At 41.2% G+C, this 18,209-nt stretch overlaps 1 protein-coding gene across 2 annotated transcripts in view; it reads left to right on the top strand.

The window, feature by feature from the left end:
* The window catches only part of PRKG1 (protein kinase cGMP-dependent 1), a 1,325,949-nt gene that overhangs the window by 1,161,058 nt on the left and 146,682 nt on the right, over positions 1 to 18,209 (top strand). For both annotated transcript variants that reach the window (XM_075534995.1, XM_075534994.1), the window contains exon 8: positions 15,660 to 15,725. In XM_075534995.1, the coding sequence (XP_075391110.1) occupies positions 15,660 to 15,725 (66 nt within the window). The remainder of the gene's footprint in view (positions 1 to 15,659; positions 15,726 to 18,209) is intronic.

Genomic DNA, 18,209 nt, shown 5'->3' with positions numbered 1-18,209 from the left:
CATTTAATTATCAGATTATTTACTGTGCAATCTTTTCAAATCTATCAAATGCTGTGATATTTCATTGAACTATGGATGACATCAAATATTTTTCCCATTGTAGTTGTAGTTAAAGTCTGCAAAAGTTACTGTTGAATCAGTAAATTATTAGGCACCATGTAGTTTCCACTTCTCTTGCTGCTGAGAAAACATTAATTAAGCTCTTGGGCCTGATTAAATTGTCTGCCCTTGAGATGAACACGTGTCCAATCATGAGCATGGGAGGGAGGGGCGGGCCAGAGCACAGGGGTTCCGGTTAGGTGCCTGTTAGTCCAGGGCTGTGCTGTTGCCTAATTTGTGGGATAAAATTGGCAACACGTCCTGTGGCATAACACCTGTGTGAACAACTGCAGAAGTGGCAATGACAGGTACTTCCAAGGCCAGGAAAGAGTGTAATTAGTCAGTCCACTAGTCCCAGTATATGGTACCGGTAACATGAGTCTGGGTTAAGAATGAAATCTAACACTTTTAAACTATGTGAACGAGAGAGAGCTCTTTGACTCTCTGCACCTCAGTTACTTTATCTGAGCTACTTTTATTCCAGGACTGGCTAATATTTTTTCTTTAAAGAGCAGATCTCTGTTATGCAGTAATGCAGGGCGATACAATTGGTTGAGGAATCGGCTGCAAGGTGAAAGGTTGGAGGTTTGAGCTGTCCCAGGGCCGCGTGGAGATAAGTGCCATTGGAAATGCTACAAAGCACAATTCTTTTTTTTTTTCAAAGCACAATTCTATGCAACAAATGAATTGGGATAGAGTCTATGCAAACAGTCTGTTTGTTTTTGAATGTGCCAAATAGCACCGAAACATAGCATAACACGTGTTGTTCGCAGGTTGGTTCTGACTCAAAGCCACCCTACAGACAGCGGAAGGAACCACCACTGGTCCTGTGCCATCCTCGCAAGTATCTTTCTGTCGGACCCCATGGTCGCAACCGTGGTGTCAGTCCACCTCCTTGAGGGCCTTCCTCCTTCCGCTGTCCCTCTGCTTTGCCAAGCATGAGGTCCTCCTCCAGGGATTGGTCTCGCCCAATAACATGTCCTGGCCTCTAAGGACCATTCCAGCTGTACTTCTTCCGAGACAGATCTGTTGATTCTTTCGGCAGTCCACGGTTACTTTCAATATTCTTCACCAACACCAATATTCTTTCAATATAGTTCACGTGCATCCGTTTTTCTTCAGTCTTCCTTATTCAGACTGACGAGATGGCAGTGAGTTTGTTTGTTTTTCAGTAACTAACATATAAGCATATAAATAGATTTAGCATAAGTCTTAGACTAGAACTCACTGGGCTGCCAAGGCAGCAGTGTGAAGCCACCAGCTTTCTCTTCTCCTAAAAAGTCGCGGTTTCAGAAACTCCCAGGAGCGGTTCTACCCTGACTCGATGGCAGTGAGTTTGTTTTGTAAAACGTAAAATCCCATTGTTCATCTGAAATGGATCTGGCCATACTGTGGAGCCCTGAAAATGAAACAGTGGCATGCTCGGCTCTTAGGTGAAGTGTTGTGTGTCAGCTTCCCCAGTTCACAGAAGAAAGGCCTGGCTATCTGGTCCTGTAAGGATTAAACCCAACAAAAAACCCTGGCTTCGTCCTGCTCTGTGCTGTGGCACCTAGCCACACTCCTGAGCACATTGCCGCACAGACTCTGAACTGCACACTGTCCTATGGGATTGCTTTCTAGGGGGACAAAAGACGACATCCTTGTCTTCCAACACTTCACAGCCCAGTAGTTGACCAAATATTAACAGTGATATTACAGTGTGATGGGATATGTTAGAGGCATGAACAGAACGGTGCAGAAGCACGTGAGTAGATCTCAGTGATGGCTAATTTTCTATTGGTTGGTTATGGGCTGATAGCTATTCAGAGAAAACTTACACGTAGATGGGCTACCTCAGCAAAGAATTGTGCACACAGGAATTTGTCGAGAAAGTAGAGTGGTCATTTCCCGAGGAATAACCTGTTAAAATGCATGAGATGAGAAAGCTTTGTCCAGAGAGGTCAGCTAGTGACTCTTAGTGGCTGGAACACACTGAGAACAAATCGGGAGAGAGACACAAGGCTGGCAGAGTCGGGGCTGGAGAAACAATAGAGGCATCTGCATTGTTAACATATGCCTTCAAAAATGCAATAGACCGCTGTGCTCCATCTCGGCGCTTTGATAGACTCTCTGGACGGGAGGGAAATGACTAGCAGGTGCCAATGTTTGGCCTCAATCCTCCCAAGTTTTCTTAGTTAATTATTTTGTTGTGTTTTTTGGTTCCTAGAGGCTAAAGTGAAGTTGCTCAGGAAAAGAATGAAATTCTGGATAATTTTAAGAAGAAAAATATTTAGATAACATTAGCAGTGGCCATGTTTGTCCCACCAAGAAGCCTTCCTAGCTTCCCATGTGCTCTTATTCTCTCTCGTCACGCTTGCTCTTGGTCAATGCTGATAGAAGTCCGTTCCAGCTCAGAGGCCCCATGTACAACAGAATTAAAAACAGGCCGGTTTTCTACCGTCCTCACAGTTCTTGCTATGTTTGAGCCCATTGTTGCCCTACTGTGTGTGTGAGTCTGTCTGTTTGAAGGCATTTCTCCGACCACCATCACCACCCACTACATTTTTTTTTTACACTCTACTTTCTCCAGTGAGAAATGGTGTGGTGGCTGCATTGATGGCCTCTGGCTTCACAAGCAGGAAGGAGAATACAACTCTTCAACAGCCCAAGGTCTTTTGCCAGGAGGCAGAAGCTGATCATGTCTCCACCCTCCATTCTTCTTGATCGTATTCTGACACCAACCATGGTGTCCTACTTCTCTGCTGCGCTTGTCAGTCCATTGCAGTTGGCCATGTAGAGCTCACAGACAACACTCTGAGGATAGGGGTTTATTAGGAAAGTTAACAGGTTATCCCAAGTCAAGATCAGAAAATGTTAAGGAGACAATCATTGGCACCTCTCCTCCGCCAGCTAAGCCCCTTTCTGATCCTCAGCCTCTCAGCCATCTGGCCTGTTATCCTCTGCCTTGTTCTGTGGCCTAGGACGCTTGCCTGCCTCTTTGTCTCCCAGTCTCATGGTCTCTGGTCTCAACCCTGCAGCTCCTCTGAGTTGGTTCCTATGTTGTTGTTTGTTTTTTTTTCAAGGAGGCGTGGCCTCTGCAGGCTCCTCCACCACTTCCAGGAGAGATTTCTAAGGCGCTTACCTTGTGGCTCTTCTTCCTTGATGGTTCCAAAGATTCTCTGTGGTCCTGGTTCTGATAGTTCTCTTATACACAGGGGAATGACAACCCAAACAGACAAATCCTATCTATTAGGGGCTCACCTACCCTCTTTGCCTGCTCTCACCCAGTTGCTTGGTGGAGACAAGGGTAGAAGACTCATATGAAGAAATCTCACTTCACCACATCAAGCAGGCTGTCCTTCTCCAGAGACTTGTTCCTCTGGTAACACGTCCAAAGTACATGAGACAAAGCCTTGCCATTCTAAGAACATTCTGCCTGTGCTTCCTGCAGTAGAGATTTTTGGGGGGTGGGGGTGAGGGGGCGTCTTCTGGCAGCCCATCGCAGAGCCAGTATTCTTCACCAACTAGAACCTGGATGTGCCTCTACTCCATATTTCACCCAGCATGCTCTGTGCACGATGAAGTGTGGATATACTAAGTATTCCCCTACTGTTAGAAAACAAATGTTATTAGACACCCGCTGTGCTGGACACACTGGAGGCAGATAGACAATGAGAGGTTTACAGATGACAACTGAGTTTAGAGTTGATCATCCGGAGGCCCATGGGGTAACCGAGTGGGGTAATTTTTACAACAGCTGTGTACAAGATTTAGCTGCACCTGAGAGAATCAGCATTTATTTACTTGCATATTCTTCATTAGAATTAATCCTGTTAAATACTGTTTTTTCCCCTAGTTTTGTCAAAAGAAAGCTAAGAAGCAGTGAATTAAACATTTTCATGAAGATCACACAACTAATAAGTAGAACATCTGGGATTCGTGCCGAGATTAAGTGCCTTTGAATCCACTCTTCTAAACCACTATTTTCTATTTTTTCAGGGCAAAGACTGTGGCCTTTTCATGTATGTGTTAATGTATCTTATGTGATTACACTATGAAACAATCATCATGAAAAGAACATTTATGTCTGCATTATGAGTGGGAATAGTATAAGCACCTGGGGATCGGAAATGCTTGTGTGTGCACACGTACTGTTGGTAGCTTAACCTTTTAAGAGATCTAAAGTGTCACCCTAACAGTTGTTAAGTGTTAACTTGAGAGGCAGGACAAAATACCTTCCTTGGTTTGTCATCTATTTCCTATAATTGCTGCCAGTGAAAAGTAGGCAAAAGGCAGCGCTGTAAGTGACACTCGACGATACTATGCCAACGTCTTCCTTGCTCCATCGGCTAACCTGGTGTCTTTTCTTTATGGTCAGGCTACCCCAACAGGGTGACAGTCTAGGCAAGCTGAGGGGGCTAGGGGCAGGGATGGACAGCATCTGATAACCACACAGACAGGACCTTCAGGGCCATCCGAGCACTTCATCAGAATGTCTGCCTAGGACTTGCAATCTAAGAAGCAATTTTTATTATTCCATGTACTTAAAAATATTTTTATGACTGGTAATTCAAGAACAGAATGTAGAATTCAAAAATTATAGAAGTAATCTTTGCTTTCTTCAGTCCTTCACCTACACCTTACATATATTAAATAGATCAATTACTTATTCCTACCCCTTCCAAAAAAAAATCAAAACTGCTTTAATTTAAAACACATGTATCTGTGTGTGTGGGTGTGTGTGTGGGGCATTTTACACAGATGATTACTTACACATATGGTTCTGCACTGTGCATTTTTCACTTAGGATATCCTAGGTAGGCATTTCAGTGTATACATATTGGCCTTCTCTAATCACTTCAATGATTATTTAACATCCCGTTGTACTATTGTACATTTACTTATTTAAACAATCCCACACTGATAGTTAGATTATTTGCAACCTTGATATTATAAATAATGTAGCAATACACTTCATTAACATACAGTAAGTTGTTAACATTCATTTGCATATTTTAATATGTAATGTGTGCATATATTAACATGATTTGTTCATCTAAGTTCTGAAAAGCAAGGCACACCTTGGAGAATGGGGAAATATGAAAATCATAGCTTTAACTTGTTGCATGAATTACATTTTTCAATTGTACAATAATTTAAAACACAGTATCCTATAGCGAAAATCTATTATTTTAAGTGAATTTAATTGTTTTTTAATGTAAAAGTACGTTTAGTCATTGATCTAAACTATAGGCATCCTGGTGGGGTAGTGGTTATGCCTTGGACTGCAATTCATGAGGTCAGTGGTTCGAAATCACACGCACTACAGGAAAAATGCACATCTTTTTACTGCTCTAAAGCGTTAGACTTAGACACTCACAGGGCACTTCTCTGGACCACGTGAGTTGGCATCGACTCCGTGGCAGTGAGTTTGTTTCTACTTTACCAACCATGAGCCATTTTAGGAGTATTAAAAACCGTGGAAATTAGAATTTGGACAGTGTGGCTGTGTCTGTGGAGCCCAAACTAATTAGAGAAGAGTGCGGTGATTGTGACCACAGCTCTACAGGTAGAGAAACGGTGTGGAGAAGCCTGGCACTTTCTCCATGTCACGGAGTAGATTGGCAACAGGAGGAGCAAGAGGAGCAGCTCTCGTGTCTGACCGCCAGAAGTTCTCTGCAACACGGCTCCGGCTGACACGCGCTGCAGGCTTCAGTCCTGTGGAGCACAGGGCGGGACCGGTGCATTCATTTCACACCCTCTCTCTTGAGGTCGATCACTGCCCCACTCAGCTCCTTCCCTTCAACTGACAAGATGCGATAAAGGAAAGAATTACTATTCAGCTCCAAGGAATCTAGAAGAAGCAAAGGAAATGAGGACAAAGACATCATTTGATCCCCTAAGGTATCACCCACAATATAACAGTGGAATGACTTACCTGTTATCAATTTCTCCCTAAACTCTAATATCTTTGGACAATTAATTATAAAACTATGAGCACCACGATCTGAGAAGTAAAATCAACCATCGGATTTAACTTTTATCACTTTATGAGACATGGTGCTGAGAAACGGAATGAGAGTTGAAGCTAAGTGAATGTTTCCTTTGAGTAAATGGACAAGAGCACCTATTATCTTGTCTTCCATGTTTGCATCTTTAAAATTTAGGCAAAATAAGATTCTTCCTTTTTCTTTTTTCCATGTAAATTAAAATACCTTGAAATCATTCATAAATAGGCCAAATGGATCCCTAAGAAACAATAGCCAAATAAAACAAAATCTCCACTTCTAAAATCGTAACAATAATAGCAGGGAATGAATGAGAACAACAAGCTCTTTCCTCTGTGTATGGAACTCTCTGCGGGAAACTTTTCATTTCTTCAGTGTTAAGACTTTTCCAAAGAGTTTGTTTGACGTCAGAGGATAGAGTAAATGTGATTTTTAGCTTAACACAAGGAAAGTAGGATTCAGAATTTCTTCAGTGGTAAATGTTTGCCCCCCGACTATAAGGAAATGTAGGAAAAATGATCTGTAACAACCACGTAGAGGAGGCAAGCTCGTCAATCATGCTTTACCCTGAAGAGGGATAAATGCATTCAATAGACACTGTGGATGCAGAGTATCACGATTGCATCTCAGTCCACTGCGAGCCACAAAAAGAAGCCCAGCAGAAAAGAAATAGCAAGATAATATTTTCAAAGTTCCTTGCCAATTACTCACCTTTCCTTGATTTAGATTATATTACATTTTTTTTGTTGAACCTTATGAAATTGCAGGTAAGTACACAGTCATTTTTAACCTTTGAGAATAGCACTTTCATTTTGTTCAATCTCTTTAGTGACCGCTGTCATTGAAGCATGCCATAGAATGTGAATCTCATATGTCAGATAAACAATTTCTTGTGCTATCAACCCAACAGAAGTACTTCAATTTTTGCAACTCAAAAAGCAAAACTTGACTTTTTCTCACGTTCCTAACTATTTTTACTTATTGTTCCCTTCCATGGATATATTTTCAAGGGATTGTGCATGCTCTCAAGAAGTGAATCAGGATGATAAATAGAAATATCCATCCCTGTGATCGAGAGAATGAACTGTGGGATTATTTCATGGGTAACACGTAACAGTCTTTCTGCCTAAACTCATTCTCGCTGAGATCAACATGAGTACCTGCTACTGATGAGAAATCACAAACTGCCTTGGGTGCACTCTTGAACGTGGATCCGCTTTGAACTCAGATCTGTATTGATCAAGTTGCTACGTATCCCTGACGATACATGTTGTTTCATTATTCCTATACTCTACATGTTAGCTTTCTAAAGTGCAAATTCCCTGCTCTCTCTCTCTCTCTCTCTCTCTCTCTCTCTCTCTCTCTCTCTCACACACACACACACACACACACACACACATATGTGTTCTTTAATATGGATGTCTCAAACATAAAATTTACAATATTATGTAAAATATCTGGCTATGTTCAGGCGCTTTGTAAATCAGACATGATTTCTTTGAAACGTTTCATCATGCTGTACAAAACAGCCCTACTACATCAGCTTAATCTTTCCAATAAATTTGTTGTTTTCATTTGCTTTGGGAAAGAAAAGATGTTCACTTAGTCAATTGATTCACAGAAATAAACCTTTTTTATTGCTTTCAGGTCCTGAATGAACTGACCCAGGCCTTCCTCCGCTTTCTTTCCCCCCGTTCCAGAATTCCAAGTATCTTCTTGATACTGGAAAACCCTGGGGGATGTGAACTCAATGGTGAAGGTTAGAGCAGTTTCCCCAAGTCTGTGACAGCGCCCCCTGGGGGACGCTGTGAGATCCACACAAACAAACCCACCCCAAACTCCCTGCCATGGAGACAGTGCTGACTCATAGCGACCCCCTGTGGGTTTCTGAGTTTGTAATTATTTATATGCGTACTACTGATGATGTGTGGATTGCAGGCCACCTCTTAACCCCTAAGCCAGCCAGGGCCCTGCAGCCCGTCAGAGTAGATGCTTACACTTTCTCTTGGGGAATGGGGTGTAGCACAAAAGTATTTTCTTGTCCAGGAGGACTGAGTAAATTTATTCTGGAAAAGGGACGACTGACCAAATAAGTTTCAGAGTCTACAGGGTCCAAATCCACTTAGAGGCACCTCGAAGGAAAAAGAGTAACCCGATTTTAAAAAACAGTAACTCCATCTACTTCTAAAAAAAAAAAAAATCAGCCATTGAAGACCCTATGAGCACAATTCTGTCCTGATAGATGTAGGCGTAGCTGTAAATGGGAATTGACTCACCGAAGCTCTGTTTTGCTTGCTGTTTTTGTATGTGTGACTTCCTTCTTACCGTGGAGCTTTTGTGTGCATATACTGCACTCGTCCCTGGAATGGGTCTCTCATCTTGACCCAGTCTACAATGTAGTGTCTGCTGTTGTTGGCAGGCGCTGTCAAGTCGGTTCCAACTCACAGCAACAACGCAACTAAACACGACCCAGCCCGGTGCCGTGTTCACCATTATTCCAACATTGGAGCCGTCGTCGCAGCCACTGTGTCCGTCCATCTTGTCGAGGGCCTTCCGCTTTCTTTGTCGTGCCTCTACTTTACCAAGGATGATGTCCTTCTCGAAGGATTGTCCTTCTTCCAAGAAAGGTTTAGTTTCTAATTATCCTCAAACATCTGTTCTTTTCTTCATAGCACTCAACCCCTAAATGCGATCCTCCTTATGATGTCTCTGCTTGATCCACATTTTAATATATACATTGATATGCTCATTCAACATGTATAATTCCCAGTCAGTTACAAGACCCACATACTCAGAATATAGCAGACTCTAGTAAATATTTATTAAAACGACTCTTGGTTTATCATTATGCATTAACGATGAAAGATAGTACGTACTTAAGGGTATAGAGAATTTGGACTATGTCGTCTCGGTAGATGATGTTTCTATATCTCCTTTTTTTGTTTAGCTATATTTCCGTACTCAGTTTTTGAAACTGTTTCTTCCGCCAAAAAGGGTTTTTATTCTCTAACAATGCTTTTGGAAATACATGGCAGCTTATGTGGATAAGGAGCATTTGAACTTGAATGTGGGATTCTTGGAGGATCTGACTTCGTATGTACAGGCAAGGGGGGCGATAAATGACTAATGTACATTCAGGAAACAGCCGTCTGTTCCAAGTACAAATGAGGGCTAGCTCTATGCTACTCGGAAATACAATCGATTAGCCAACGGAGGACCTCAAGCTCTACACGAAAAACTTGCAACTTAGAACATTTCTATCAAGGGTTCCTTCTGTCGAGAATAGATTGACAATTCAAAATGTGCAACTCAAGTTAGTAGAAGGACAGTAGGGAGTACGGGGTGAAGGAAGAAGGCCGATCAGTGATAAGGCCAGGAGTCAGCCCCTACCTGCGGGGTCACAAAAATGAAAGGATGTAAGAGGTAAAAAGAGACTCAACAGGATCATTCAGTGGTGAAGTGACAATGGAGATGGAGGAGTCAGTAAGAAATGGATCTATTCTTTGATCCTGGAGGGGAAGCAGCAACCGTGAGGCTATTGACCACCTCAGGAAACACAGGGGCTTTGAGTTAGGTGTGAACTGGAGGTCACACAGGACTTCCATGCAGTGTCTAGTAGGAAGAGGTAACAGAAATTAAAATTAGATGAATATAAAACTAATTGTTGCTGTTTTCATGTTCTATGAAATTTCCCCTGGGAGGAGAAAAAAATTCAGAACAAGAAAAGGAAAGAAAGCCCAAACATTGAATTTGAGAGGAATAGCCATATTTCAGTGAATTGAGGGATATGATCTAGAAACATCATTGAAATGGTTGCATCAGAAACGAATTTGGAAATTATTCATTATCAAGTGGCAGAGAAGGAATTTCAAAGGATGGGCGTATTGGAAAGGCTCGCTGTTCCTTAGAGGGCACCCGTTCCTGCAGCGTCATGATGGTGGAAAAACCGAGTGCTGATGGACTGCAGCCTTGGTGCTGGCACGAGTGGACGGCGTTTAACTAATTGCATGTCTCTGGTCACTGTGCTCTTGGTATGCCCGCTCTGTCAAGTGCTCGAGGGATAAATCATCCTGTAGCTGCTTTATAGCCGAGTGGGAAGTATAGTCAGTGGCTGGCTTGAAATGACTTTTTTCCTGAAAGAACTGGGTTGTTGTTTTTTAATTTGTTTGTTTGTTTTGCACAGGGACCCAATTTTTAAATATCACGGTCAGATTTGCCACAAACTTTGCAAATCCAGTTCATAATTAATCCAACACGATAATCTCATTGTAAGCGGCTTCTTGGTGCTCTTCCCATCCCTTCGATTTTGAATATCCTACTTGTGGTAAGATTGCCTTTGATTTTGAGATGAAAAAGATTTGCTTTGTCTTACAGGAACCAGATTTAACTGGCGACTTTAAACAGTTGCACTTGACAGAGAAAGCAGGGCTCCAGCCCGCAGCTCGCTGTGAGCTCATAAAGGATTAGTGTCGGTTTCCACGAAGGCTGGCGCTGAGAGAACACTAGGTCTCTGTTGACAGCCGTCAAGTTGGCCCAGAGCTGGAAAGGGAGAGCCCCAGCTCAGACAGCTACTTTGCTTGAACTATGTTCTGCCTTGGCCGGTCCACTGTTTGTTCCCCTGAGGTCTCGGGGCAGGCCTGTAGGCATGAGGCACAGGAGCGTTACTTCAGAAGGAGAAGAGTCAGTGTGCACACTTGCTATGGATTATTCTGACACAGACAGTGACTCCACTTTGGGATACAGCGATGATGAGGATTCCAGTGACGAAGGTCAACGAATCTCAGAGTCAGTGCCCAGAAAACTGTATTTGCAAACGCTGTTCTATTGTTTTCTCATGTACTATCATTTCATCGGAAGGCATTTCTAACAACTCCAAAAGATACCTAAAAAGAGAAAACTACTTACCTGCATAGCTTTATTCATTAATCAATAGTAAGTGTATAAATGAAGCATCGGTTGTGGGGTGAACAGTTGCTGCTTCTGCAGATAGTCCATGGGTAGCAGGTCTCCTTCTGAACTGAGCTCTGGAGTGGATGCGTGAGAGGTTGTCTTTGTGAAGACTGTGCGCATGAGAGAGCTGGGCTGTGCTACGGATATATCTGCTTTGACTTGTTACAAAATCTTACTTTGCTGGTGTTCAAAAGTGATGTGTTGACAAATGTTTTAAATTAAATAGACAGGGATAACATAATTCAAATGATAAAATATCTGTGATCAATGCTTTTAAGATATGCATGTATTCTTTGCCTAGAAATGACCAAATACCCTGTACTGCTAAAAAAATTGTTTTATACATAGAAATAAAGAGAGGAGAAAAGAGACAAAATGGGGAGGGAGGGGAATGGGAGGAGAAGGGGGAGGGAGCCCTAGAAGGAAGGAAACTCGATGAAAAAAAGAAAGAAAACCGTCATTTCTCTCAGCCCCTTTCAGCATCTCTACCCCAGTCAAAAGCCCTTCCCAACTTGGTACATAGTCACTGTCCTGACAGTTATGTAAGGGGAGAGAGCTGGTAAAATAACTACATTGAGTTCTCAGGGCCTCTCTTTGGCAAGAGTATGAGGGCTTCAAAAAGTTTGCAGGAACAAATCCTTTTATCTTTTAATTATTTTCATAGTTTGAAGGCCCTTCTATGCAGTATTTTGTACCTTCATCCAAATTAACTCTGCTTTAGCCTGGTACTTGGACCCTGAAAGGGATTATTTACATTGGTAAACATATGTAAGTAAATCTATATGTCTATATAAATATACAAGTATACATGTCAGTTCCTTAGCAGGAGCCATTCAATGACAGTGTAATGGAAGAAACAACATGTCATGAAATGAATTCGGTAATAAATAATTTCCTCTTGTTATGTAACATTATTATTAAGAAAAAATGTGATGCCCATAATAATCTGAGTGTCATTGTCTTACATACTGTAAATAGAATTTTCATAATACTCAGAGAGAGCGATCTCACAGAACTGCTCGAGATTTATTGTCCATTCAAAAGAATTTGGAACTGTTGAGTTAAAATCCGAGCATGGGTAAGTGATGTACTTTACTTGGAAGAAAGAACATGGACGTTGGATTCACAGATCTCTGTTCAAATGTCAGAGCTTCCACCGAGTAGGCTAGGGGCGACTTTATGGTGACACTTAACTTTCCTCCATATGGAAGGTTGGGATAAAATGGCCACCATTTGTCACAGGCGTGAATTTAACATCACGTCCTGACAGACACTCGTGACTCAGTAAGTGGCCACCATAATGTGCTGTTTAGTGTGGTTTTTCCTCAGTGCCGCCCTTCTTCTCAGGCTCATTCTATGTCAAATCACAAGGTGCTGAGCTTGATGCTAGACCAGTGACTTGTAATGTTTTACTTTTTGAAATAAAAATATTTTCACTTTCTATGGATCATGTCACTCTTGAGACCTTTGATTTTTTTTCTCCCTAGTTGCATTTTTAAAATTAGGGTGCTTTAATTTTGTTAAAATTAGACTGCAGTTATTTGCAAAAGTGTACCTAAATTTAGACCAGGAAAGAAAGGTAACATTTGAAAATATTGAGATATTTTCAATATAGCACCTTAAAATATGTATAGCTTGTGATGGAAACCGCTTTTAAATTTTAAATGCACAAAAAATACAGGCATATTGAAACATCATTGGGCATCTGTTCCATTTTTAAAATGTGTTGGGACATTTCTAGATTGTGGAGCTAGCCATGACCTTCCAGTCAGCTCTGACACATCGCAGCCCTAAGTAGGTAGGGTTGACTAACTTCATGGTTATAGGCAAACAACCTCATCTATTTCCCATGGAGCAGTTGGTAGGTTTGAACCACCAACCTTGTGGTTATTGATCCAGTGACCAACCCACAACACTGCCAAACTGAAAAAAATAAAACAAATCCCCAGACCCCCATGCCTTTGAGTAAATTATACGGTTTCAAGACTTTACATCTTTTTTATATTCATCGAAGTTACATCTTTATGGGGACAGACACACTGATCTTTCCAGACAGAGTACCAAGTGGGTTTGAGTCACTGACCTACACCTTACCCACAGTGCCATCAGGCCTCCTCATTGTCAAGACAGATATGTAATTATGAAGAGCTAGTTTTAATGTATTTTTATAAGACTTTGATATTTTTATTTTGTTGGATTTTTAGATTGGGAAAAATTTTTTTTGGGGGGGGGATTATCCATAGGTTTTCTTTTCTTTTTTTTCTTAAACCATTTTATTAGGGTCTCATACAACTCGTTTTACAATCCGTACATACATCTTTTGTGTCCAGCATATTCGTACATATGTTGCCATCATCATTCTCAAAACACCTGCTTTCTACTTGAGCCCTTGGTATCAGCTCCTCATTTCCCCCCTCCCTCCCTGCACCTCCTCCCCCTGAACCCTTAATAATTTATAAATAATTATTATTTTTATCATATCTTACACCATCTGACATCTCCCTCACCCAGTTCTCCACTGTCCATCCCCCAGGGAGGAGGTTACATGTAGACCTTGCCATCTCTTTCCCCTTTCTCTCTCACCCTCCCTCCACCTTCCCGATATCGCCACTCTCACCACTGTTCCTGAGGGGCTCATCTGTCCTGGATTCTCCATATTTCCAGTTCCTATCCGTGCCAGTGTACATCTCCAGGTCCAGCCAGTTATGTAAAGTAGAATTGGGATCATGATAATGGAGGGGAGGAAGCATTCAAGAGCCATCTCCTGGGAGCTCTGAGCATGAGCTACCTCTCTGGCGGCCATCTTCCTGGAGTCTGACTGGGAGAAATTTATAGTAATATTTGCTGCCTTGAGCAACCTCTAAGCAATCAAATAATAGAATTATATAAAAAGAGATGGGCATCCTTGAACATATCTTTTCATGCTTCTAGACATGTATACATGTATATGCAATTGTACCATTTTTGTCTTTTTTGTACTAAAATATATTTTACTTTACAAATCACTAAACATATCCTATTATCACACACAGATAAATAAACATTCATTATCTTAGTCAATACCTGGCTCTCTAACCCATTCTTTCAAAACTTTCAGTATTACATTTTGTTCACCCTTTCTCTTGTTGGGAAATAGGTTCATGCCAATAATCCCTCTCCCACACAGCAACATCAACACATTCATGCACACACATGCTCACACAAACACATAAAAGAGTACAATAACCTGTCTTAGTTCATACTAATCTGTGGGGGTGCCCAGCCCGCCCACAACTAATCACAGGTTCAGTAGGTGAAATTGTATGGTTAAGATAAACAAAGATTATAGCAACATAATGGAGAAATTCAAGAGATGGGAGAGAGAGAGTAAAATAAAGAAGTCAGACACAAGTCATGGTAGCATGCTCACCTCAACTCCTCTTGGTGGTACACGTGGAGGTGGGGGACGAGAGGGCAGGAGAGAGCTCTCGTGAGGTTTTATTTCTAACCAAAGCTTGCATATCTTTGAGGGCATGCACGCCCTCTGATTACAGATAGCAATGTACATCCTGAGAAGGGGTTGTAACACAGGCAGTATAAGCAATAGGAGGAGGATGACCTAGGGGTGTACACACAATAGTAAAGGGAGGGAATAGGGGTACATATGTGGCAAAATGAGTGGACCTAGACTCAATATAGTAGCCTAACCTTAGTCATCCTTGAGTGGCCCCAGGCTTGCCTTGGGGCATTTCTTCAAGGGAACAATATCAGAAGGGAGTGGGCCCTACTTAGGGTGAGTCAGACTATACAGTCTGGTTGCTCTAGATGGCTGATACTCTTAAGGAGAATAACCCCCGACCTACTTTCACTTAACTCCCAGTGTACAGTCATTTACCATGTGTAGCAAGCAGCGTCTTGAGTTTGGCATAAATTTGGGGGAGACAACTTGGGAGAAAGCTTTCTGTATCCCACACTGATCCACATATAACATCCACAAAAGTGGATGCACATTATGTAGGTATTTTCATGTATAATGAATAACTCCAAGTTACTTTACATAGATGTGACAGCAGATATCTGGCGTAATCTCAATCTCATCAATTTCCTAAATTTTTATCCTCTTGGGAGCTAAGACTAGGTTTTCATATTTGCCTGAAGAGGGAGTTCAAGAAGTATATATTTTTTAATGTCATGACTGACAAGAGTGGAAGTTTTTATATCATGACCAACAAAAGCGGAGTTATGTTCTGTGACCCACTGGTTCTTATTTCATGATCATATTTTTACTGTTTTCCTTACCTTTTTCTTGTTTCCCTTATCTCATCTATTCTTGTTCGTTACTGCCCTTATCACTCTTCAACTGATTTGCTGAAGAACACAGGAAATGATGCTATCAATTTTTATTTCAGTTTTGTATGGGAAGCATCAAATATGAAAATTGTAGCTGCTGGATTAGCGGGCTTCATAACACGTGTAAGGTGGTTTCTCAGAACAAAGAAATTTGAGACATAAATAAAGCTTACATTTAGAAGTAGCTAAATCAACAAGATGACATAACTTAATGTTTCCTGAATTAATCATGATGAACATGCTTGTTTGACCTTTGAAGTATTTTCCTTCAAGATCTCTATTTTTTTTTAATAGGGAAGACGTGAGGACAGCGAATGTCATCGCGGCAGAAGCTGTCACCTGCCTGGTGATCGACAGAGAGTAAGTCCATGCCTCTGTGATGGGCACTGAACAGTCATGTCGGTGACAGACATACGTTCTTGGAATCACAAACCACTTCATGGGGCTAATACTACTTGTTTCATATAATTTCATTTTAAAATGAATTCTATGTTGGATTATCACCCTTTATTCTCCTAGAATTGCTAACTCTGACACCTTCTGCTTGAGCACTTCAGCAAGGTGCTTAACAATCACGAATTTCACCTCAGATAGTTCATTTATGAAGAGACAAATGCATATGGAATAGGGATAATATGAGGATCAATGATACTATATGATAAAGCGCTCAACCGTGTGCTTTTACTCAGGAGGCAATCAACCAATGCTAGCTACTTTTTAAAATTTTCGAATACTATTATTACTATTATTAAGATTTAACATGTTTTTTGTTATCTTCTCAGTTCCTCCAGCTTCCTACAATACACATGTAAATATTTAGGGCAGGCACTATGGGAGAATGCATCACTTCTAGATGTAGGCAGATTTTTACGGCCTTTAAACTTTTCTTTAATAATTCATTTCCCCGTTTCTGCTCGCCACTTTGGTTAATAATCTCATTCCCTGAATGCTTTATTGGCTACAGTACAATTGGCTACAAACTATAAATATCCGATTTTCAACTCACAGACTGCTGTTGAAATGTCTGTGCACTGCCCCAGAGCACTCTACCAAGTTTTCTTCAAGGTAATGTATGCAAGTAAGTGCATCCAAAGAGCTAAAAGCTGGACCAAGGGAAAGAACTGCACCATGTGCTCTTTAATAGACTTGTTCCAGCGGAAATAGATCACTAGTGTCTGTGCGAAGCTGAGGGTGGAGATGTTCAGCCTACCATGTTGTAGTAGAATGCTGAGCTCAGAGGCTCTGGGTGGAGAAGAGTACACATGGAGCACAAATCTTCCCGTTGGAGGCTTCTTTATGCAAGGTGTAGGGTGACAAGTAGATTCCGGGATATCTCCTTTAAAGATACCCTTTCTCCAAGTCCCAGAAACCACAATCTTCCATTAATCTCTTCTTCCCTTGAACTAATGTTTACTGATGATGGATCCTGTACAAAAGTATTGCACGAGGCTCTGTGGGCAGAATGGAAAGAACAGCATATATTCTTGTTTTAGGGATTACATTTTTCATGGCATTTTCTTTTATTAACAGTTGTATCAGCAATTAATTCACATAGCATACGAGTCCATAGTTACATACATAGCATACAACACGACAACCAGTTCTTGAACATTCTCTTCGTTCTTGTCCTCATCGTTATTACCTCCCTATGTCCCCTCAACTGTCCCTGTCATGCCCCAATGGAACCATTAATCCAGCTATAGATTTATATATCCTGTATATAGATTTCATATACAGAAAACAACAACAGCAGGGGCAAAGTAAAACAGAAACTCTTCAATCAAAAAGAAAGCAGAAAATATTAAAAACTAAGAAAATTTTAAAATGGATCCTAAGGGAGATCAAATGATGAAGTACTACAATTTAACCTAACTGTGAAATAATCCATGTCCCAGTGCCTTCCGCAGGATAGCAAGTCTATTCACATTCCTGGTTTATGATCAGAGGAGGTCACTGGAGGCTTGATCCACATGTATCCCCCTTTGCTTTTTGAAAAACTAAAACAACTTTAAAATGATTAAAGGGGGAGATTAAATTATAAGAGAATACATCTTAACCCAACTGCGCTTGATTAAATTTTAAAAGAGGAACTATGGCATGCACACATGTAACTCTTAAGTGAGGTAGAGGTTAAAACTACCCACCATAAACTTTTATTTTTAAATCATTTTATTGGGGTTTGTACGGCTCTTATCACAATCCATACATCCATCCATTATGTCAAGCACATTTGTACATTTATTGCCATCATCATTCGCAAAACATTTTCTTTCTACTTGAGCACTTCATGTCAGCTCACTTTTCCTCCTCCCTCCTTGCTCTACCTTCACCTATGAACCCTTGATTATTTATAAATTATTATTATTTTGTCATATCTTACACAATCCGATGTCTCATTTCACACACTTCTCCGCTGTCTGTCCCCCAGGAAGGAAGTTATATGTAGGTCCTTGTAATCTGTTCCCCCTTTCTCTCTCACCTTCCCTCCATCCTCCTGGTATCACCATTCTCACCACTAGTCCATAGGGGTTCATCTGTCCTGAATTCCCTGTGTTTCCAGTTCCTATCTGTACCAGTGTACATCCTCTGGTCCAGCCAGATTTATAAGGCAGAATTGGGTTCATGATATTGGAGGGGGGTGTGAGGAAGCATTTAAGAACTAGAGGAAAGTTTTATGTTTCATCATTGCTATACTGCACCCTGACTGGCTCATCTTTTCCCAGAGACCCTTCTGTAAGGGGATGTCCAGTTGCTTACAGATGGGCTTTGGGTCCCCACTCTGTACTCCCCCTCATTCAAATGATATGATTTTTTTGTTTTTTGATGCCTGATACCTGCTCCCTT

The sequence above is a fragment of the Tenrec ecaudatus genome, chromosome 16 (assembly GCF_050624435.1).
Source record: "Tenrec ecaudatus isolate mTenEca1 chromosome 16, mTenEca1.hap1, whole genome shotgun sequence".
NCBI lineage: Eukaryota > Metazoa > Chordata > Mammalia > Afrosoricida > Tenrecidae > Tenrec > Tenrec ecaudatus.
The sequence above is the reverse complement of the archived record's forward strand: the minus strand, read 5'-3'. Positions and strand labels throughout refer to the sequence as shown.